The sequence below is a fragment of the Solanum tuberosum genome, unplaced genomic scaffold (assembly GCF_000226075.1).
Source record: "Solanum tuberosum cultivar DM 1-3 516 R44 unplaced genomic scaffold, SolTub_3.0 scf00530, whole genome shotgun sequence".
Taxonomy (NCBI): domain Eukaryota; kingdom Viridiplantae; phylum Streptophyta; class Magnoliopsida; order Solanales; family Solanaceae; genus Solanum; species Solanum tuberosum.
In genome coordinates this window covers 229611-253511 of record NW_006239448.1, presented here as the reverse complement: position 1 = coordinate 253511, position 23901 = coordinate 229611, and the positions used below count along the sequence as shown (strand labels likewise).

Genomic DNA, 23901 nt, shown 5'->3' with positions numbered 1-23901 from the left:
ACCAAAACACTACTAACAACAAGGGGTACAACCCTGGAACTAAACAACACCTTAAACAACTAGTCTAAGTCCGAAAAGAGTGGACTTAAACAAGAAAGATCCATGGCAGCCTGAAAAAACTGGCTCACCCTTGAATCCGGTCACGCTCAATAGTCACCTAGCTGAGGTCTATCAATAGCCGCCTGAAGATGCCATGTACTCAACAAAGAACAAGCAAGTGCAGCATCAGTACACAACCACAGTGTACTGGTAGGATCACGCGGCTACCCCAATAAGTGCAACATAAGCAAGTAATTACAACATCATAAACATGCATATACCGAACATATACAATATCAGTCATCTTAGCAGGAAACATGTTCAATTCCACATTATCAATAGTAGGTAGATACAAAAATATCAATCACAAGTCAATGGTCCTCTCATGGAACCCACACCCAAACTGTTAGTGTATCGATACGTGGTACCTGATCCAATGTTTATGTCGAAACGTGGCAATCGATCCCATATTTATGCCGGAACGTGGCAACCGATCCAAGTTAGTGTGTCGGAACGCAACACTCGATCCATTCAACTAGCCACAATCATAATCACAAGTATATTCTCAAATCATACAATCAAGTCATGATTCATGACATTCATCATTCATCTATCCTCATTTATAATTAGTGTGATGAATAATGCAACATTCACATACATACATGTATTATAATGAAGCAAGAGCAAACATACATCACACAACATGAAATCACAACCATCACCTACCTCGAATCCAAGATTGAATCCCCTAAGTCACTTGAATCTTCCCTTTCCGGATTCTTTTACACTTATTCTAGGTCTACAACAATTAATATACAAAAGGATCAACAATCAAAGGTATAATTATCCGGATTATAACAAACTCAATAACCCAAGACCAAACCCGATCCCAATATCCCAAATTAGGGCTTTTTCCACCATAATTCTCAGATCAAAACCTTCCCCCAACAATAATTACCCAAGAAACTACGTTCTACGGATCGAAATACGGATTCGGGGAGTGAAAACCTTACCTTTAGCCTCAAGAATGGTGGAAAACGCTCAAGAAAACACCTGGGGTCGTTCCTTTGCTCTCAAAGTCGAAAAGTGCAGAATAAAACATTTTTGGGGTTTATTTCCGACTTAAGTCACGTCTGTCCTGCTATGGTGGCCCAAGTCCCGCCACAGCGGCTCCGTGCTGGTGGGAAAATCCCACCTCAGCGGCTTGCACGGAACAATGAGCAATTTTAAGAGTTTCAAAACCCCCTTTTCACAACACACCTTCATCCCACAACTCTCATAAAATACCCGCTCGTGCTAAGACCATTTTCGGAAGTTCTACTAGCCCGAATTCAATTCCGTAAAGTCGTACAGATTCCTTAACGTCTTAGCTATCTACTCATAAGATCAAATTCACAATTGGACCTTTCATTTGCTACCAGATTTCCCTAGACCTCATTGACTCTGATTTCGTCCAAATCTGGACTAGACTAGAAAATCTCAAATTACTACGAAAAGATTTTCTGGCCCCAATTCCTTCCCCTAATTTGGGTTTTCGATTTTTAGAAATATTATATTATTCCTATTCCACATTAATTTGGTATAATTTGATAGTTTAAAGTTCAATTTCGATATTAATATATAATAGATAATTATGTCTTTGATTTTTAAAAGAACACCTTTAACTATATCATACTACTAACTTAAATGGCTAAACATATAAAAATGTTCAAAAGAAAATACAAATAATTTTCTTATTAATTAATTACAAAATTAATAAAATGCACATACCAAAATCATAATACCGTATTTCTTGTATTAAAAACTTTTATTTCAAATATGGTAATTTGATATCTATCTACCCTGAAGAATAATATATAATATACCACAATGCTAGCTGCATCTCCAATTAATTAAGTAAATAAGTAAATCATGGAGTTTATAAAATAAATTAAGTACTATTTTCTACATCTCAATAATTAATAATTTAAAAGATAATAAAATAAATGAAATATGATTAAAGAATAAATTATTTGACTCTTCAAATTTAAACATCATTATTAAATTGAAAAGAAAATAATAATACCGTCTTGATATAGTCCAATCTGTTTTTTTTCTCCCAATCACAACACTCACTTTCGTTACAAAATTTATAATAGACGATAAAATTTAGAGGTAGTTATTACCTTTATATTTTTGGTGTGAGAATTCTAAGCCTATCATTGGCGACATGTCCTAATAATTATTAGATAATTTACTGAAATATCACTCCAAAATTATTAGATAATTAAATATCACTCCAAAATAAAAACATTGGTGCAAATGACATCAACAAATTAAATTGGATAAGGATACACTTGATAGATGAGTATGAACATTATTATTCATTACGTAACGAACCTTGGACTTTTCAATAGGTTTTAATTAATAGAAATTATACTATAGCTATTTTTCTAAGTTTGGAGGTTTCCGTTATTAGCTCGTAAAAATAAGTACAACTAACGAAGCCTAAGAATGGAGGAAAGATGCATATCTAATATGGCAAGGGAGAAAACCCTGTGATTTCCCAAATAATATTTGTGCCAAATAAAATTAAATCATGAATCACAGAGATTATGTTATATATGATAACCAATTTAGAATTAATACAAATGTAATGAGCATTCTGCTTTTACAAGATTACAAATAGAAATGTATGAATTGAACTTTCAACATATAAAAGAAAAACACACTAACAACTTCCTTCTTCATTTTTCTCCTTCTTATCGGCATACTTTTGAAGATTTTCACCGTGCAATTTTCCATACCTAAACTCATCAAATATTTCAACTCCCATATTTATGTAAAAATCATATGATTTCTTGTTCCAAACTGCTACTATTCCCTCTACCGATACGAACCCATTGTTTGCAGCAATAGATGCAACTGTTCCAAACAACAAACTCCCCATTCCCAACTTTCTATAACTCTCTCTGAAGTAAAGACTCTCAAAATAAAATCCAGGCTTGTCATAGAAGCATGAATAATTAGCGTAAAAGAAAGCATATCCCGCTATGTAAGCATCACTCTTATCATCATATTTGGACCTGAACTCCTCAACTTGTCCTTCAACGACAGGGAATTTAAGGTCGAACGTTGTAAGGACAGGCTTGAACCCTTTGTCCGTGGTATTTTTGGGTTCGTTAAAAGGGGTTGGAGAGACTTCGAGTAGAAGTACGGATGGACCGTAGAAAAGTGGAAGAGGGTTTTCTTTAAAGAGCAAGTTAGCTAAGGAGGACTCAGTAGCTTTGTATAAATGAGTATAGTTATGATATTCATGGATTTGGTAAAACAATTGGTATATATGAGATAGATCAGATTTCGTAGCAAGACGAACTCGTGTGTATATCTTTCCAGTGATGGTAACGTTGTTGTTTTCCGATGATGAGTTGGTGGTAATTATTGCTTCAGATTGTTGAAGAGCAGGAGCCATAGTTGTTTAAGGCGAAAGGAGTGAGATGAAGTATTTTAGTAATGGGATATTTATTGTATGATGAAAAGATATTAGGATAACAACATATTTATAGTGGAGAATTTTGTCCCTTTAAATTTTTTATAATTGTTTATTTGGTTGGTGGACGTCAACTGAAACGTACGTGTTAGATAAAAGGGTCAGGCAAGTTGCATCTGATGAAATTTCTTTTCTTTTTCCTATTAAAATTTGGTGGGAGCCGTAAATTAAAGTTGACTCATCTTACAAATGTAATCATTTTATACTGTAAAAAAAACTAGAATAAAAATATATCTAAACTAAATCATTTAAAATGGCAATAAGCTGTTTTCTTTTTATAATTTTACCATAAAATAGATACTTATATTTTATGTTCTTTCATCACTTTTACAGTTTTACTTACGTTAAAAACATACTATGATATTTCTTTTTTTTTTTTTAAAAAAAATGAATGTAAAAGTTCTCATCTAACGAGAGGACTTTGTCAAAGTTGCCAGTTGCCACTTACGGCGTAACTTCTTAAAGAAAAATTGACTTTTCTTCCTCCACGTGGTATATACTGAGGTCGCATCATAAGTAATTGAAAATTTTATTTCGATGATTTTGATTTTTAATTTTTTAAAATTATATTCACAATAATTTAATTTAAGTTTGATTTTAATATTTTACAATATAATTATTTATTCGATTCACCTTACATATTATAGATGTAAGTTCAATTATATATACTTCAGTATGATATGTGTTTTTATATAACTATTAAATACTGTATCAAATATTAAAGAAAATGAAATTTAATATTATACTTCTTCTATTTTAATTCGTTGGTCATATTTTTCTTTTTAAATCTGTTTAAAAAAAAATCTTTGATTTTTTTTATCACTCTTTAATTTTAATATTCTACATGATATATTTTAGATCGCATAATTATTTTTTAAAATATATTTGACATATCTTTATTTAACACCATAAAATTCAATTTTTTTTTAATCTTTTACTCTTTCTTTTTAACTTTCTATCAAATTAAAACATGAGAAACAAACTGAAACAAACACACGACCAAATATCACAAATATAATAACAAAATTGAGATATTAAAATTTCAATATAATAATTAGATAGCTATTGTACCATTTTCATCCCAATATAATATTGAAGAATGGCATATAATATTACCCTTATTTAGAAGTGGCACTTCTAAAAGGGACCAAACACAGCAACAAATACTTGTACAAAAAGTAATATTTATTGTACCATAATTTGATGTCAAGTCATTGTCTTATTGGTGAATAGTACCACTTTTCCGGTAATGTTAACACGTATTGAGCCTTTGTTATTTTCCTTTCTAGGCTGACACATATTTACTTTTAAAATCCGGGTAATTGGGTCAATTTGGATCAATTTTGGGGATTCCGTCTAAATGAGGGGTAATTTTGGTGAAATTAGTAACGGGAGGGGTACGATTAACTTCATTTTAACGGCGAGGGTAAAGTCAAACAATAAACCAAAGTTGGGGGGTATTTTTGACCCCTTTCCCTTGATTTTTTTCTCACAAAATTTCAAATATCTCACTATTTGCTTTTTAAAAAATAAATTTTCAATTTTGGCTCGACTGGCTTTCAAATCTCCTACTCTGATTATTCACACCTACACTAATTTTATTTACTTTCAAATATTTTACCAATATTTAGAAATGACAGTTGTTGGGACGAACACAACATTAAAAAATTGTACCGAAAGCTATCCAAATTGAACACAACACTAATTGGTTGTACGAACAGCAATTTAATTACAAGTGGGCTCCATTTCATTGCTAATTGAGCTTTATGGTCTTTTCTTTTCTCCTTATATAAAAGAGACACTTTCAAGTTTCAACATGTTAGCTTAATGTCAAATAATTTAAAAATAAGGATATTTCAATCATTTAGGTCTATGAAAAAGCTGATGTATGAAAACTACGTGTCTTTCTTCTATAAAAGGTTAAGGGCAAATTGGTCACTGAACCATATTATATGTGGCAACTTAATAGCCTAAAGTCCTTTGTGTCCATTAATATTGCTCCACCTGCTAGCCAACATTTAAGTCATCTCTGTCTTCTTTCTTTTCTCTCTTGACTATTAGAATTAGAATTAGAATAGTTGTTGCAAAAATTCGAGGTTGTGATGATGATTTTCTTCTTTGTTTTCTCCGAGATTGAGAAAATTGATAGTGTAAGAGAGCAATCGGACCCGTATCTTGGTGGGGCAACCCGGATGGAAGGTTATCCTGCAACCGGTGCTTGCAGTTATGGCGGTGATTCCAATCTCTCTTATCGTATTACAAATCCGAGCTTCAATGTTTAGATTTCTTAGGGTCTATTGAAAATCGCCTCTTTACCTCCACAAGATAGAGGTGAGACTACACTGACTTATTGTTGTTGCAGTTGGAAAATTCGCAGTTCAAAAAAATACAACAGAATTTCTCATAAAAGTAGCCTTAAGAATTCAACTACTTCAATACCATGCCATAACATGACATTTTAAATTATTTGTGTGTTTGCATGTTTTTGGGATTTAATTTTAATTTTAATTTTATTGTTTTTGTTATTTGTTGAATCCAAATATGATTCTTTTGATATTTGGAATAGACACATAACAGTGCTTTAGGTTTAATCCATCTCTCGCGTATGGCAGTATGTACCTTTTAGTAGACAGAAAGAGCAAACTCAAGTTGCACGGTAAGGTAAGTATTCATTTTCACTATTAGCCTTTTGTTTCTTGGTTCATTTTGTTGACCGGCTCTATTCTTCCGAAAATTTGTTTTGACATTCAAAAATCGACTTGACCATGAAATCAGTAGACAATGAAGAAGAAACAGAGCAAGTAGTTTTAGAGCTCTTTATGTGTGTCGTGGTGTTGTATCAGGTAAATTATTATATCGTATTTTTATTATCATTTTTTGGTTATCTCTATTATTTTTATTTTTTATTTTTTTTGGGTTCTACGTTGAGATTTCTCTGCATCCAAAGAAGACCCCAATTCGATTCTTCTAATTCTAGGCAGATTAGGTTGATTTACTACATTTGTAGAATTTGACTCTTTGTTGAATCCACTAATTTGGGGGTTAAAAATCTGGTAGCTCACTAGATTTGCTTAACTGTTTATTTACACATATTGCTCGAATGTTAACCTGCTCCCTTTTTTCCTTCACTTTGCACTTTGAAAATATTTGTTGTCTATGTCTTTTGCATCTTTGTTGTTTCAAATACAAGTAACTAACAACTAATCATTACTTTATAATTGTACAGGTATTCCATTTCAAGTTCATAAGGAAGCTACAAGAGTCTAATTTATGAATAGTTACCTTGTGTGTGATGTTAAAGAGTGTATTTTAGCATTTTTATCAATATAAAAATGAAGTCATGGACATTGTTCCAAAATGTCTATGAATTATGTCTTGAGTTGCTTTTCAAGGAGTAAAGTGTGAGAAAGTATTGTTTAATGAAGAAGTTAAATAGGTGCAATTCAATTTTGAGACCAAGTGTTGAGTTGGTCTTTCACATTAAACTTGAGAAAAAAAAGGAACTAACTTCAGTAAATGCATATTAGTACTATAGGATCTTACTCATTCATGATGGCTTTCTTTTGTTACTTAATTGTAATTTTCCAAAACCTGTTTTGCTTGAACAGGGTTCATCGTTTAGGGAAATATCATATTCGAAAATATTTTGCCACGAATTGACAGGTTTGTTTATTTGGTTCTTATAAACTTTTGTAAATTCTTCCATACCTCCGTTTTACTTTTTATTATTGCGTGAATCTGCGAAAGTTTTTGATGTCTTTTAGTGCTATGAAAGAAAGTCACTTTGATAATAGAAGTATAGTAGGATTTATAAATACTAGGATTAGTCTAATAACCTCTAGAATTCAAATTTTCGCTAATGTTTGAGTATATTTATAGTGAGGGACGTTCATGTCACGAGTTTCAACTCTGACGTCGACCCAAAGTTGGGGAAAGTATTTAAGTGGAAACATAACGGAGGGGCATGTGCATACTCTTCAGTATTTCTGATGAACAATGAGGTTTGACTAGCTAACTAGAAGGGAATTTTTCAACTATTAAATAAGACTGAGTCTTTTCTCGACTAAAAGGATGTCTTTTAGTTTTAAACCATATACTTCTATTGTTTTCTCCTTAGAGTTGTTGACCTCATCCAATCCTTGTCATTTTGATCAATGTATTTTGTTCCGCTAGATTGTTGGACAGATTGCAGGAGAAACAACACAGTAAATTGGATAATGAAGCTTATTTGGATGAGAATCACATGCTATTTAAAAATATCCAGTTCCTTGTCGAAGTATTGCACCCTCTACTCTATTTTATTTCGTATGAAATCTCTTCTAATTGCTGATTTCTACACTTCACAATCGCACACATGGGCACATTGGATGATTCTTTTGACGATCCTTCATAATGTGGCATTTTTATTCAAGTTGAAAGAAGAGGTAAAGAAGCTTCAATCAATCCAGCAAGCTAAAAATGGCGTTGACATAGTCTCTGAGATAAGGGTGAAGACTCATTATGCTACACCAATTGGTGCTGATCAAAGAATTGGCCAGTGCTTATCTAGCATCTTTAATTATTATTCATTCTTGTTAATGATGAGGTTTAGTTTTGAGGTTTATTGAAAAATCAAGGTAAGGTCTACCTACATTCTACCTTGATGAGATCCCACTTGTGGGATCAAACTAGGTATGTTGTTGTTATCGTCGTCAAATTAGTAATGTTTTGCTCCATTTTTCAGATTCTTATATTTGAATTTGTGCATATGATGTGTCTTTTACTGTAGTCTACAAAGGAGATCGAATTGCCACATACTTTGTTAAGTGGTTGGGGAAGAGTACTATTGGTTTGTCATATGGATTGGCCCTGAGTGAGGCTTTGATTGCACCTGCAATGTCTAGCACTACGGCAAGAGCTGGTGGGGTATTTTTGCCTATTATTAAGTCTCTCACTTTCAGCTGGAAGTAAGCGTGGTGATCCCTCCTCCAGGAAGCTAGGATCTTACTTGATTCAATCTCAATTTCAGGTATGCCTTTGTTTTGCCTGCTATAGATGTGTGGTGTGTCACATAATTAGATGATTTTAATGAAATGAAAACACTCTTTATGGATACATGAATTAGTACTAACCAAATGATCCTATTAATCAAGAATTCAATCTATATACACCAATGGTGAAAATAGGTTTTGAGCCATTGAGGTAACATTAAGTTTGTAACCTGGAAAATAAGGTTATTAGCATGCTAAAATAGGTTAAGCTATTAAGTTATATCCATAGGGTAATTTTTGAGTGATCTTTGTCTGAAGACTGATATTTATCTTGAATTTGCAACAGAAGACATTATGCATTTGATCAAGTATTACTATCTTTTCGGTTGTGCATCTGTCTCTTTGAAGAATACATAACATAAATGGGGTATGGAATGATGTCAGCTATATGAAGCTCTTAACCTGCAAATTCATTGCTGAGAACTCAAATCTATCTAGAATTGCTTTAATAGCTTCCATAACTAAAAGGGATAAAAATGAATTGTTTGGTTGTTGAAAATAGCTTTTACCTGTCAGCACTTTAATAATTTTTTTTTTCTTTAAAAGCAATGAAAAACAACTTTATCACATGTTGTTTTGTATTTTTAAATTAAAATTAGCTATATGTTAAAAATAGATGTAAAAAATATGTGTGGAAATATAATCCTCTAGCCTTTTGATATTCTCAACTCTCAAGTGTATAAAAGATCTTGATTCTGGAGAAGAACAAAGGGGATGTAGAGGCATTTCGATATTGTTGTGGTGATTCCGAACATTTTCAACATGTAGGTTGAAAAATCTAATGCGAAGTCTCTGCTGACCAAACTGTCTAGAATATATGTGCATTCTTCCTGCTTATCGAGTTCTTGGTTACATTGCTTGGCTGATTATCCCTTGTGCAATAGACATAATATATATGTTGATATTCTATCTGTTGTTGTTATATATATATATATATAGATAGATAGATAGATAGATAGATAGATAGATAGATAGATAGAGAGAGAGAGGGAGAGGGAGAGGGAGAGGGAGAGGGAGAGGGAGAGGGAGAGGAAGAGGGGGAGGGAGAGAGAGAGGGAGAGAGGGGGAGAGAGAGAGGGAGGGAGAGGGAAAGGGAGGGAGAGGGAGAGGGGGAGAGAGAGAGGGAGGGAGGGATGGAGGGAGGGAGGGATGGAGGGAGGGAGGGATGGAGGGAGGGAGGGATGGAGGGAGGGAGGGATGGAGGGAGGGAGGGATGGAGGGAGGGAGGGATGGAGGGAGGGAGGGATGGAGGGAGGGAGGGATGGAGGGAGGGAGGGATGGAGGGAGGGAGGGATGGAGGGAGGGAGGGATGGAGGGAGGGAGGGATGGAGGGAGGGAGGGATGGAGGGAGGGAGGGATGGAGGGAGGGAGGGATGGAGGGAGGGAGGGATGGAGGGAGGGAGGGATGGAGGGAGGGAGGGATGGAGGGAGGGAGGGATGGAGGGAGGGAGGGATGGAGGGAGGGAGGGATGGAGGGAGGGAGGGATGGAGGGAGGGAGGGATGGAGGGAGGGAGGGATGGAGGGAGGGAGGGATGGAGGGAGGGAGGGATGGAGGGAGGGAGGGATGGAGGGAGGGAGGGATGGAGGGAGGGAGGGATGGAGGGAGGGAGGGATGGAGGGAGGGAGGGATGGAGGGAGGGAGGGATGGAGGGAGGGAGGGATGGAGGGAGGGAGGGATGGAGGGAGGGAGGGATGGAGGGAGGGAGGGATGGAGGGAGGGAGGGAGAGGCTTCAATAAATTTTAACATGTGTGCTTATTTGTTGTTCAATTGGAAAATAAGGGTAGGTGTATAAGCCAACTAAACCAGAGAGCACGTAGTGGAGGCCTATGTTTCTATCCCTTGCAAAAGCTAAGGAATACATGTAGTGGAGGCCTATATTTCTATTCCCCGCAAAAGATAAGGGAAACATCTCTTAACTTGTTAGCATGGACGCCGATGTACTTGAAAATATGATCTGCAAGGAGGCCAGAAAGAGAGAGTCGCTGCAATTGCTTGCATTGTTGCAAATGGCCCCAAAACCAGCATCAACTACATGTATTGCAAATGACTTAATACAGTAACTGCATTTGTAAAAAAATTGAGAATATCTCTTGTTAAATTTTGCATTTTTCTTTGTAGATTACCCTTTTCCGAGTACTTGTGTCCTTAGAGGTGCAAAAAAGCTTTAATCTTTGCATCTGAATGTGACAACCCTGATTACCTAACCCTTGGACTGCTTGACACTGGTTTTGGGGCCATCATTCACCATTGCAGGCAATTGTGACGATTTCCCCGTTCACGCCTCCACTACGTACTCCTCCAGTTGTGTAAGCCTTTGTAATCTGGAGAGAAGAGACTGCCCCTTCAGCAACGAGTCTCTGTTGGTCAATGTTGCAAAGCCGGACACGGTAGGATATCTTTAGATGCCTTGTTGTTCAGTAATTTATGGATCAGAAGTTACCAAGGGTTAATGTGTGTAATGTGTACTTTTGCTTTTCTTAAGTGTGTAGTGTGTACTGCTTTCTGTACACGTGTAGCACGAATTTTATGTCAAAAAAAAGAAGGAAATATCCCAATTCATATTGACTCTCACACCTTCCGCTTTACTCTCCCTCTCTCCATTGCAATTTCCATGGTAGTCATTAGCGTGTGAAATTCAACTTTGTACTCCCTTTTAAGATATTTTTGCTTAATTAATTTAACAAAAAAATTTGCTCCCGTCAATACTCTTATGAAGCAAATACACTCTTCTTCAACTGTCTAAGAAATTCTAATCATTTGATCAATTTCATTGTTCATCCTTCTTAAATTTTCTACTTCAAATTTCAAGCTTTGCAAGTACTAAAATGGGTGGACAGAACACACAAAAAAATGACTTAGGCTTTTGACATTTTATTAGGAGCAATCTCGATGACATTCATACAAATAGAGAATCTGTGTTGATCCTTATTTCTGGTGCGTGTTTGTTCTATTCTGGTGTGTTGCCTGGGCCTATCTTATTGGCCATTAAACTTTTTGACCTCTCTTTCAAACTTTGTGATTTGCATCACTGAAAGAGGGAGAAAGAGTGTTGCTTCAGGCTTTAAATGTCGTTTTTCCTTGCTGGTAAAGACGCTCTTTCTCCCTTGCTCTTTCAATAATGCGTCTGTCTGTTTTAATTTGTATATTGTAACACCTTCTTGGTGCTTTCGGTTATGAATATATATATATTCTTTGAAATACTAAAATCTATTTCTGGCTAATGTAATGACTTTTTACAGATATCTGATGCCATCAACGTTTGGCATTTTAACTTAAGACTATCTACATGTTGTATCCCTAGATAACTTTTTGCATTCATGTATTTCTGCTGCAAAATAGATTCTAGGGTTAAGGTAACTAATTTTCTAATGGATTTTATATGTATCATTTACCTAATATGGATCTGAAAAGGGGGTTTATGAGGATAGAGTGTACGCAGACCTTACCTCTACCTCGAGTAGGTAGGAGACACCAGCTGAGAAATGTTGTTTCCAACTACATGGTATGAAGCTACAAATAAAGAGTTAAGTTTTAAGCTTCTAATTATCTCTACATTTTTCTAAACATTCTAACTTATCTAATTTTTTGCTTTCTTATTTTATATTTTGTGTTATATGTGTACTTATGACCCTTACATATGCCGTGTTTATTATGGTATGTTTACTATGCTTCAATTAAATTAATATTTTACCTCTTTGCCGTTCTCTTCTTTTGTTGCAGTGGTGTAAAGAATATAGTCAAGAGCGAAAGAATTTAATTACCTAAACTTGGTTTTTGTGATTGTACTGTTGAAAATATATTTATATGTATAATAGTAGAGTTATTCATTTATTAATCTCTCAATATACATGCTCCAATTTCTTGGATATGGAAGAAAAATGGCATTAGAATGTACGATTCTTTAGAATATGTATTCACAATAGTTCAATCCTTTGAGCTGCATGTTGAATTTTTAGTCCACTGTCTTGGTGGTTCAATAGCTAATCCTTGGAATTCATCTGATCCATAAATTTGATTTGGGTAATAACATTAGTATCATAGTTTGGTAATCTTTATTTTTGCAAGTATATAGACATTGTTAACATAAAAATGGACCCATTTGAATTGGTGGTAAGTGAGTGGATATCAATATTTTAAGAAAAAATCAGAAAATCACCCAAGAATTAGATCCAAAATTGACAACACATCTACCTCCAATAGAAATGAAAATCAGGGGGAAAAGGGGTGAGAAAAATAAGAAAATCAAAATCTGCAAAATCAAAACAAAAGAGTGAGAAGATTAAGAAAACTAAAAACTTATAAGAAGAAAAGCAAATATTTTAATCTGAAGACCAAAAGACTTACCAGTTTAAACCTTCTCTTGAAAGAGATTGAAAGAGCTCTAATTACCCTTAGCCTTAGATCAGCCCAAAGCAATCTCAATTGCTCACACGTGGAAATAAAAAGCCTTCACTTGTTAATACCCAATCAAATTGAGCCACAAAGGGCCAAAATTATGAGGCCTTATAGTACAACTTAAAATGCTTTTGATATTATAGTACAACTTGAAATGCTTTTGCTACCAAACTCTGGATTGATTGTTAGAGGTGAACACTTTGCATATAATATAAAGAAATAATTATTATATTATACAGTTTTGTACAATAAATTTTTTATTATAGTCATGTTGGGCCCGTGCGTTGCACGGGCATCCCCATCTAGTAATATACTACATATGCGAGTTGCATTACCAATAAATTAATACGTACTGAACACGTTTTAACTTTTCTAAAATCAAAATTTTAAAGTTTGGTTGTGCATTTGAACATAATTTTTAAATTTTTAAGAATAAAATTTATATATTTGAACATAATTTTTAAATTTTTAAGAATAAAATTTATATATTTGAACATAATTTTTAAATTTTTAAGAATAAAATTTATATATTTGAACATAATTTTTAAATTTTTAAGAATAAAATTTATATATTTGAACATAATTTTTAAATTTTTAAGAATAAAATTTATATATTTGAACATAATTTTTAAATTTTTAAGAATAAAATTTATATATTTGAACATAATTTTTAAATTTTTAAGAATAAAATTTATATATTTGAACATAATTTTTAAATTTTTAAGAATAAAATTTATATATTTGAACATAATTTTTAAATTTTTAAGAATAAAATTTATATATTTGAACATAATTTTTAAATTTTTAAGAATAAAATTTATATATTTGAACATAATTTTTAAATTTTTAAGAATAAAATTTATATATTTGAACATAATTTTTAAATTTTTAAGAATAAAATTTATATATTTGAACATAATTTTTAAATTTTTAAGAATAAAATTTATATATTTGAACATAATTTTTAAATTTTTAAGAATAAAATTTATATATTTGAACATAATTTTTAAATTTTTAAGAATAAAATTTATATATTCAAAAATTATATAAAAGATATTATAAATTACAATAATTAATATTTTAAAATATTTTTAAAAGGTATATATAAAATTATGATAAAAAAATATTGGATAACTTGTGCAAATCTCACTAATTTAATTAGAGTACCTAAATTCATATTTTGGGTCTTAGATATATGTATCTGACTCTTCCAAATACATGTATCAGAGATACTTCCTTCGTTCCTTTTGGGCCTTAATAAGGAGTGTTGTTTGACCTGTTAATTCCAGAATAATTAACGTTCTGAGCAAAGTTTTTTAAAAAAAGATGATGAATCCTTTCTTGATTGTTTAGATTGATAACTATTTTGGATCAAATATTTTTAGTATACCTGACAACTAAAAAGAAACAGAGGAAGTACATGTAAGACATATACATATCAATTAGTGTGTCTAATTAAAATATCTAATCGAAAATCATCAATTAATGACTCTATATAATTAAAGGATATAACTGAAAATCATAATTAAGAACGGTATCTCAAATTGAATGAGTTTTTATTTTCACCCTTATTGATCATTTAATTAAAAGCTATGAATTAAAATATTTTTATCTATAATACATATAAATTAAAAAACTTTTGTCTCGCTTGATGTAAATTATATAAGGGTTAAGTTACGGGCATAAGTTTTGTAGTGTTTTTTTTTTTTAATTTTGTTGTAATATTCAAAAATTGAAGTTACATCTTTTGGACATATTTTCTAAATCTTTATCATTTTTAGAGAAAATATTTTGATAATTAGTATAAAATGGTAAAATATATGTGTGATTTTTTGTGTTTTGATTTATTTTTAAAAAAATAATTCATTATGTTCACTTAGCATACAACACGACTTGTTATGTTTTTTATGTTATAATTTATTATGCTATTCATGAATTCATAACTTGTGAGTTATTGCTCTCCCGTATATGACATAACAAGGTATGCATGTCCTTTTCAATATAGCTTATGCCAGATAAGAACGATATTCATTCTCACTGATACGAACATATAAACTTATATCACAATTTTGATGTCAAAAATATATTCAAACATTTATTTGTTATTTAAAGTGTGAAAAAAAATTAATCTTTGAAATAAAAATTAAACATCATCCCAAATTAATGAATTTAAGCAAACAATTAAATAAGATAAGAATAAATTCAGTGACGGATCCAGTGACTCAGACATCAGCAAAAGGAGGCCCTCTTGACCTTTCACCTAAACCCGTGCCGGAAAGGCCCAATGTCAATTCCAAAAAATAGAAAAGCTTCAAAAGGTGTCTTGGTACAGATAATCTGCATCTTTAACGGACATTGATTAGATCATGAGTATGCACAACAAAATACTATAGCTCTTTTTCTATGTTTGGAGGTTTCTATTATTATTAGCTCAGAAAATAATGTAAAATGGAAGTAATCGAAGATTAAGAGCTTGTTTGGCCATAAATATATGTGGAAAAAAAAATCTGAGAATTAGTGTTTGACCATATATATATTTATCGTTACTTAACAAATATATTTGACAAACATCTCAAGTTCTAGAAAAAGAAAATAGAATTTTGGCTAAATTCTAGTATTTGGGAATTTTAAATTTTTAAAATTGCTAATATTCTATAAATACCCAACATTTATAGTTTTGGACTAAATTTCATTCCTAGTTTGTTTATATACATATTTTATTCAATTTTATCCGAGGTCGCTCTTTGAAGTCACTTCCAATTACAAGTAATAATAGTAGTTTTCGATATACAATCAGTGGTATCGTTCTTGGGAAAATCGTATATAATAGCAAACTATTAATTCAAATTAAATGCTATAAATATAGTTTGATTTAATTGTACCTCATAGCAAAATGTTGTTATTTCACCTCTCTCCTGGTGAATCTCGCTCGCCACTCTCGTTCTCTCCCTCGCCTCTCTCGTTTTTTATACAAACGCAAGTGTATAAAGTGTGTTTGTGTTTGTATAAAGCGAGAGAAAATTGTATATATACATTCCCCTCTCCCAGATCTCGCTTGCCACTCTCCCAGATCTCTCTCTCTCACTCGCCTCTCTCACTTTATACAAAACGCAAATGTATAAAATGCGTGAAAATTGTATATATACATATATTTTCGTTCCCCTCTCCCAGATCTCGCTCTCTCACTTGCCTCTCTCATTTTATATAAAAACGCAAATGTATAAAATGCGTGAAAATTGTATATATACATATATTTTCGTTCCCCTCTCTCCCCTCTCCCAGATCTCGCTCGCCACTCTCCCAGATCTCGCTCTCTCACTCGCCTCTCTCACTTTATACAAAAACGCAAATGTATAAAATGCGTGAAAATTGTATATATACATATATTTTCGTTTCCCTCTCTCCCCTCTCCCAGATCTCGTTCGTCACTCTCCCAGATCTCACTCTCTCACTCGCCTCTCTCACTTTATACAAAAAACGCAAATTGTATAAAATGCGTTTGTGTTTGTATAAAGCGAGAGAAAATTGTATATATACATATATTTTCGTTTCCCTCTCTCCCCTCTCCCAGATCTCGTTCGTCACTCTCCCAGATCTCACTCTCTCACTCGCCTCTCTCACTTTATACAATTGATCTTTTTGTATATGTATACCAAAGCAGATTATACAACTGCTTTCTTTTGTATATGTATAACGAAATATACATATATATGTTTGCTATGGAGCGCAATTATGCAAACTTTGCTATAACATACAAATATGAATTTTGTGTTTGCTATATGTGAAAGTTGCTCATATTTCTTTTGTTTTTCTTTCCTCTTTTTTTCAAATTCATATTAATTATGTTTGTTGCCAGAGAGATGATGTTATTATATGATAGTCAATCTAAAAATTTCAAATACAAATTTAATACACACTGATGATGAGCATCTACTTCTAAAAAATTACAAATACATTATGATAAATTGCACCTTCAATATGTAGAGAATTTTTTTTTTTAACTATCAGTTTCCTCCATCATTTTTGTCCTTGTTATCAGCATACTTTTGAAGATTTTCACCATGCAATTTGCCATATCTAAACTCATCAAAAATTTCAACTCCCATATTTATGTAAAAATCATATGACTTCTTATTCCAAACTGCTACTATTCCCTCTACCGATACGAACCCATTGTTGGCAGCAATAGATGCAACTGTCCCAAACAACAAACTCCCCATTCCCAACTTTCTATAAATCTCTCTGAAGTAAAGACTTTCAAAATAAAATCCAGGCTTGTCATAAAAGCACGAATAATTCGCGTAAAAGAAAGCATATCCCGCTATGTAAACATCACTCTTATCATCATATTTTGATTGGAACTCCTCAACTTGTCCTTCCACCACAGGGAATTTAAGGTCGAACGTTGTAAGGACGGGCTTGAACCCTTCGTCCGTGGTATTTTTAGGTTCGTTAAAAGGTGTTGGAGAGACTTCGAGTAGAAGTACAGATGGCCCGTAGAAAAGTGGAAGAGGGTTTTCTTTAAAGAGCAAGTTAGCTAAGGAGGACTCGGTAGCTTTGTATAAATGAGTGTTCTTATGGTATGCATGGATTTGGTAAAATAATTGGTATATATGAGACAGATCGGATTTCGTAGCGAGACGAAGTCTTGTGTATATCTTTCCGGTGATGGTAACGTTGTTGTTTTCCGATGATGCATCGTCGGTGGTTATTGTTTCAGATAGAGATGAAGCCATGGTAATGAGGCAAGCTTGAAGAGCTAGGTAAGAAAAGAGTGTAGGAAATATTGAAAGGACTATGAAGAAGGTTTTGTAATTAATGGGATATTGTTTAAAAAGATTTTAGGATATATAATGGTTATTTATAGTGGAGTAGTGGTTTTTAAAATTATTTTATAAAACTTATTTAGTTAGTGGGGTTGGTGGAGGAAACTCAAGTGTGCATTCTAGTTATCATTATTAGGGGCTGCTACTTGCTATATATCCTAAAATAAGATAACCATATATATATATATATATATATATATATAAAAGAGAACATTAGGCCCGCCTATGTGGCGCTATCACATATCAAAATTTCCTTTTAATTTATTTATTTCCAAAATTAGCCTTCACATTTCATGAAAAGTTATAACTTTTATGAAAAGTTGTGACTTTTATGAAAAATTGTAACTTTTATGAAGAGTTGCGACTTTTATGAAGAGTTGCAACTTTTATGAAGAGTTGCGACTTTTATGAAAGGTTGCGACGTTTATGAAAGGATGCGACCCTTTCAAAGGGTTGTGACATTTCCAAAGAGTTGTGACCTTTCCGGTAAGGTACAATAAACATTTGTTCACACTACCCTTTGTTGTCTATAAATAGAAGGATTTCCTCTCACTTTAAAACAATGAAAATTCTGAACTTCTTCTTCTTTTTTTGCATAATTAAATACTCATGTACTTTGCTCATGTTGAGTGGCTTACTGACACCATTGTTTTTGTATCAATACGTTGGTGAATAAAATCGTTTCATCCTAAGAGGATCTAATTCTTTGAACCTCAGGTATTGGAGGGGAATAATTTTCTTAAGGGGACAATGTGCACTTAGTGGACTTGATTTTTTCCTTTCTATTTCATTCTAATTTTACATATCCTGATATATTTTTTTTGCGATCATTAATTTATGCTTATGATGTTAATTGTTGTTTTTGAATACATGTTTTAAACTCTGTTGTTTATGTTTCTGCAAAGTTATTGTCTCCAGTTATATTAACATATACACATATGTATAGTAGGTATATTCATTGTGCAGAAAATAATTATTGTACTCAGTTCCAAGAAATTCGTGTATTGATATTATATATAAAATTATATGATTTAAAAGTACTATATATAAGCTTACATATTATCTATTTTAACATAGATATGAAGTTTCTCACTTATCAATTGAAGAAATTCATTATGATAGTTCAAATGTTATAATTGTTTTCATGTTCAAGTGTAATTTCTTTTTTGAATCTGTTAACAAATTTTTGAATTTTTTTCCTGAGACATATATCACAATTGTATAATCTATGCAACTTAAATGTGTTCTTTTCTTACGAAATGTCTTTATATATATATTCTTATTTTCTTCTTTATTTTTCTTTTAATGTTGATAAAAGAACCAAAAATTTATTATTTCCTGAATAATTCATTCATTAGAGGTTCTCGAGTTATGTGATAATGACAAATAATAAAATTCATGTTGGAATATTGCTAATATTTTTTAAGATCCTATTTTTTAAAATTATTTTTAATGTATGAATATTAGTAAAGGATTATTTGCAAGTTCAATACAATTATTATTTATGACCGAAGCGCGGACAAATTACCTGGTATTAATAATGCAAATACGTTAAGAATTGATGATAAAAAGTTTGTGAGTAGGTGATGAAAGGGAAATCTCAACTATTGATGCTGTCCACTAAAATTTTGTCTAACTATTCTGGATATTTGGTTGTATAGGAAATATTTAGTACAACAACTATTACGCTTCATTTCAATCATTGAACAAATTAGGTTGGCTATAAAACTTATTATATTCTTTATTATTTATTAAAAAAATAAAAATTTACAATGGATAATTTTATAGTCAAACAAAATAATTTGTCACAAATCTTATTTAGTAACAGATTATATATCAAAAAGTTATGTTCCGAGTAATTTGATAAATATTAATTGACACCACTAACAATATCTCATTTGTGGTCGACACCCATTGGGGTACATAGTACCTAATTAGAGCTCGAGTGGAGCTTTATCATTGGTTGATACCTTATCTTTATAACATATATTAAATAGTTTTTTTCATACATCGGTAAAGACATTCTAAATTCTAAACATTTTATTATTTATGAAGCTAACAATATCAAACTCAACTCTCATCTACATCTTCGAAGCTTAAAAGCTTCTTCCAAATTTTTAATCATCTACTTCAACACTATTATCTCGCTTTTATTTGTTAAAACTTACGGTATTCAACCGCTAATAACAAAATCTTACTAATTAAGCTAAGATGTGTTATCGTAACCTCATATAAATTCATCCGCATGCACTGATTTTTCGATAAATATCATCAATAATGTATAGTGGGTAGTGGGTGTACTCCACTTTCTAAATTGAGACTAATTAAAGGGTTTCACCAACTCCTTTTTTGACTTTTTTATTTGAGCTTGAAAATGCTTTAAGAAAACAAAAACAATAGGACCATGCCAAAATATGAAAATATCGTACAAATAGTAACTTCTATGAAGAAATTAAACGATAATTCTTCCAAAATTAAATATGTTGAGGCATGAAAGCCAAATGAAGTCGTCAACATTGACAGCATAATGTTTACCAAGATGCATGAAATCTCAATAAGAACAACATATGTATGAGAAACTCATATTTATAATATGTGTAAAAATATTTTTATATAGTCCACTTAATTATGAGTCACCCACCAAAGGCAAAGAAATTAAAAGTGTGTGAGGCTCACCTATGTTTTATAAGTGGTGTTGTGGTCCATAAATAATTTTGCTTTTCAATATTTTTTTCCTTTCATCATTTCTACTTTAACTAGGAGTGTACAAAATCGAACCGAAAATCGAACTAAATCGAAAATAGAGTCAAATCGGAAAAAAAAACCCGACTAGTGGTTGGTTTGACTTGGTTTGGTGTTGGAAAAAAAAAACCCGACTATATTTGGGTTGGTTTGGTTTTAACTAAAAATACCAACTCGAGACCAAACCAACCCGACATTTTATATATAATTTTAAAATTTTATTTTATACATAAAAATATTTACTTGATATAATTTTTAAATATTTCTTATACTTTTTTATAGTTTTTTATCTTTTAATATATTACTTCAAGTTTGAAACTTAGAATTTTGATTAGTTCCATAAAGATTATAGTCCATAGATGTTGGTAATTATAATAAAACTTAAATCAAAATCAAATTAATACTAATGTAAAAAGAAAATCAATTTAACACTAAGAATGACAATAATATTGAATATTTGTTCTTTGGTTTTACATTGGTTTAGACAATTAAAGTACATAATCTAATTTTAATTTCCTTTAATATTTAGTCATGTAACTAATACTTATTAAACTTATTTTAGCATGATTTAGTACTTTTAAATTATGATCATTTTCTTTATGACTTGTTAATTTGCAATATTTGTTTTACGCAATTTCATTATTATTATTATTTTTGGATATTTTAGTGTCATTAATCCTATCATTGTTTGTGTTGTATTCTTAAGAAACATCTTAGATAGTTGTATTTTGGTAGGACTGGAGAAATATTTGAAGTACAAGTAAATTATATGTTTGTATGAATACTTTAGCGGAAAAACCCGAAAACCAAAAAACCCGAAAAATCCGAAAAAACCCGAGGTTGAAAAACCAAAGTTTTATTGGTTTGGTTTAGTTTGGTTTATAGATTTAAAAATCCGACACAAATGGTTTAATTTGATATTTGAAAAACCCGAACCAACCCGACCATGTACACCCCTAATTAGTACTATTCTTTTTCACATTTCGCCCTTTTATATTTATCTTCTAAAAAAAAGTGTCAAATTCTTCTCAAATCAACATGATATTGAGATAATTTAAAATTATAAAAAGTTAATGTTTTATAAAAGATAGAGCAAAAACTATGAAAATTAGTAATCAAGTCAAATATATTATTTTTAAAATTTGTTTACGAAGGAAATATCAAAATAATAGAGAATTTTTTTTCCTTGGGACCATTTCTGAATCTCTTAATAATAGTTTTTCTTTTATCTCACAATAAGTTACTTCTCTATATCTTATTAATTATTTAAATATTTGTATTCTATTTATTTTTTAATAATCACTATTATAAAGAGATAAAAAAGGAGATATTTATCAATTTTTGAATAATGAGACAAAAGAAAAACTACTATAAATAAAGAGATAAGAAAAACTAGCTGTAGAGAAAAAAACATTTCTCTATTATTTTGAAATTTCCCACCGTTTATAAACTTTTATACCAATATATATAACTTGATTATTAGTTTTATATTTTTTTCTATATTTTTTATAACGTTAATTTTTTTTGTGATATTTAAATTATCAGAAAAAATAAAAGTCAATTAAAACAATTTTTTTCAAGAATGGCTTTAGCAAGATGTTGATGGAGTCCACTCTGTCGTGTTTGTGAAGCTGCGTAAAACAATCTAAAGCACACCATAAATTATAAATTAAAAAAAAAGATATATAACATGCACATTTGAGTTGATCTCCACCAACCAAATAATCAATCATTCATCACATTTGTATTTGAAAATTTTAAATTGATTGTTACATTAAAATAAGCTCTATGATTCATTTAATTTTATCTGGCACAATTATTATTTGGGAAATCGCCAAAGAAATAGTAGTATATTTTGTTAAAACCTATTCAAAATTTGTTAGGAATATTGATGAGGTAATTCACACAAATGTCTTTATTTTGTGGTGATGTTTATTTTTTCTCTTTTCAGATTTGTTGTACGTTTCTAATTTTTATTATATTTTTCAACATTTTAAATAATAAATAAATGATTTAATGTATCTCTTAACACTCAATAATAACATATCGAGTGAAATTCACAAGTGAGATCCGAAGAGGGTAGAATATACGTAGATCTTATCATTACTTCGTGGAGACAGAGAGATTGTTTTCAAATATCTGTAACACTCAAATAACAAATACTATTATTTTTGTGGTATAATTTTGTGTATTCATTTCATTGGTGTCAAATGACGAATTTCTTTTTTATCTTGCGCGCATAAGTTATATTGTAAAATACATAACAAGTTATGTCATACTGAGAGGGTAATTTATGACATAAAAGTTGCAACAAATTATATCATATGCCAAGAGGGCAATGGTATATATTTCAAAGAAAAACACAATACACTGACTCCCACATATACTTTATCATTTCATGAGTACCATTTTTCGCTAAATATGATAAAGAGAACATGTCCAAAAAGATATAACTTCTAATTCTAAAAGAACACTAAAAAAACTTGTGCATGTAATTTAATTCCTATAATGTCAAGTAAGATAAAAAAAAAAAAAAAACTTATATAAAGCAAATTAGGTGTACATAGATAATAAGGATACTATAGCAGATTTTCATTAAACTTTCATGTGTCAAAAAAAGAAACTTATTACGACATTCTGGTCCTTGCAATTTATACAGAACATTATTCTTTAGATAACGAAATGGTTATTAATCATTCAATTTTAATCAAATATCCTCAAAAGATCTGTGTTTCTAAGTAGAAGGTTGTTTTCACAATTTGTGACAAATGTTTTAAGATACAATAAAATAGTAGAAATTATTGTATATTTAACTAGTTATTTAATTCGAGCCAGTAGTATCAAACTTGTTGATAATTGAGAGCAATATTCATCTTTAGTAATGGACTTACTCAGACTCTCAGAGGGCTGGTATCTGAATTAATCGAATCAATCAATAACAAATATCAGATAATTTAAAAAAAGCAAAAATAGATTAGCTGTGCATCCTTTTTTATAAGCAAGGAGACTTGTCAAACTAGTCAACATGTCATTTGCCACTTTTGACTTACCACAGGAAAGAAAAACTGAATTTTCTTCTTCCACGAGGAAAAACTACACACCATTCTATAGAAGTGGTGGTTCCTCAACTACCACCAAGCCAATCAAAAATGGCCACGTGGACCTAATTAATATTTCTTTCTTTTGTATAATATTTTCTATTTCTACTTTCTATTTCTTTCTATTATATTATATATTATATATTATCTATATATATATATCATCATTATCATCATCATTATCATCATCATTATATAGAAGTGGTGATTCCTCAACTACCACCAAACCAATCAAAAAT

The 23901-nt window shown here is 31.3% G+C and overlaps 3 protein-coding genes across 28 annotated transcripts; 1 reads left to right on the top strand and 2 right to left on the bottom strand.

Annotated features, from left to right (window-relative positions):
* Window positions 1–2607: 2607 nt before the first annotated feature.
* LOC102578749 (tyramine N-feruloyltransferase 4/11-like) lies at window positions 2608–3553 on the bottom strand. Its single transcript, XM_006365022.2, has one exon. It carries the CDS (start codon window positions 3488–3490, stop codon window positions 2750–2752), a length of 741 nt encoding a protein of 246 aa, XP_006365084.1. The 5' UTR covers window positions 3491–3553; the 3' UTR covers window positions 2608–2749.
* A 1933-nt stretch (window positions 3554–5486) lies between these two features.
* On the top strand, window positions 5487–12534 carry LOC102604278 (uncharacterized). Of its 26 annotated transcripts, none has more exons than XR_001472091.1 (5): window positions 5487–5899; window positions 6135–6411; window positions 7177–7992; window positions 8337–8576; window positions 10381–11083. XR_001472091.1 is itself a non-coding variant. In XM_015304281.1 (5 exons), the coding sequence occupies exons 2-5, from the start codon at window positions 6182–6184 to the stop codon at window positions 8173–8175; spliced, it is 597 nt and encodes a 198-aa protein (XP_015159767.1). In that variant the 5' UTR covers window positions 5496–5899; window positions 6135–6181; the 3' UTR covers window positions 8176–9125. The 26 variants fall into 26 exon arrangements, 1 of the variants encoding a protein (XP_015159767.1); XR_368740.2 differs by having other exon boundaries at window positions 5491–5899; window positions 7177–7844; window positions 7981–8576; XR_368739.2 differs by having other exon boundaries at window positions 5491–5899; window positions 7177–8239.
* Window positions 12535–16851: 4317 nt separating this feature from the next.
* On the bottom strand, window positions 16852–17846 carry LOC102603704 (tyramine N-feruloyltransferase 4/11-like). Its single transcript, XM_006365013.2, has one exon. It carries the CDS (start codon window positions 17730–17732, stop codon window positions 17001–17003), a length of 732 nt encoding a protein of 243 aa, XP_006365075.1. The 5' UTR covers window positions 17733–17846; the 3' UTR covers window positions 16852–17000.
* Window positions 17847–23901: the final 6055 nt, after the last annotated feature.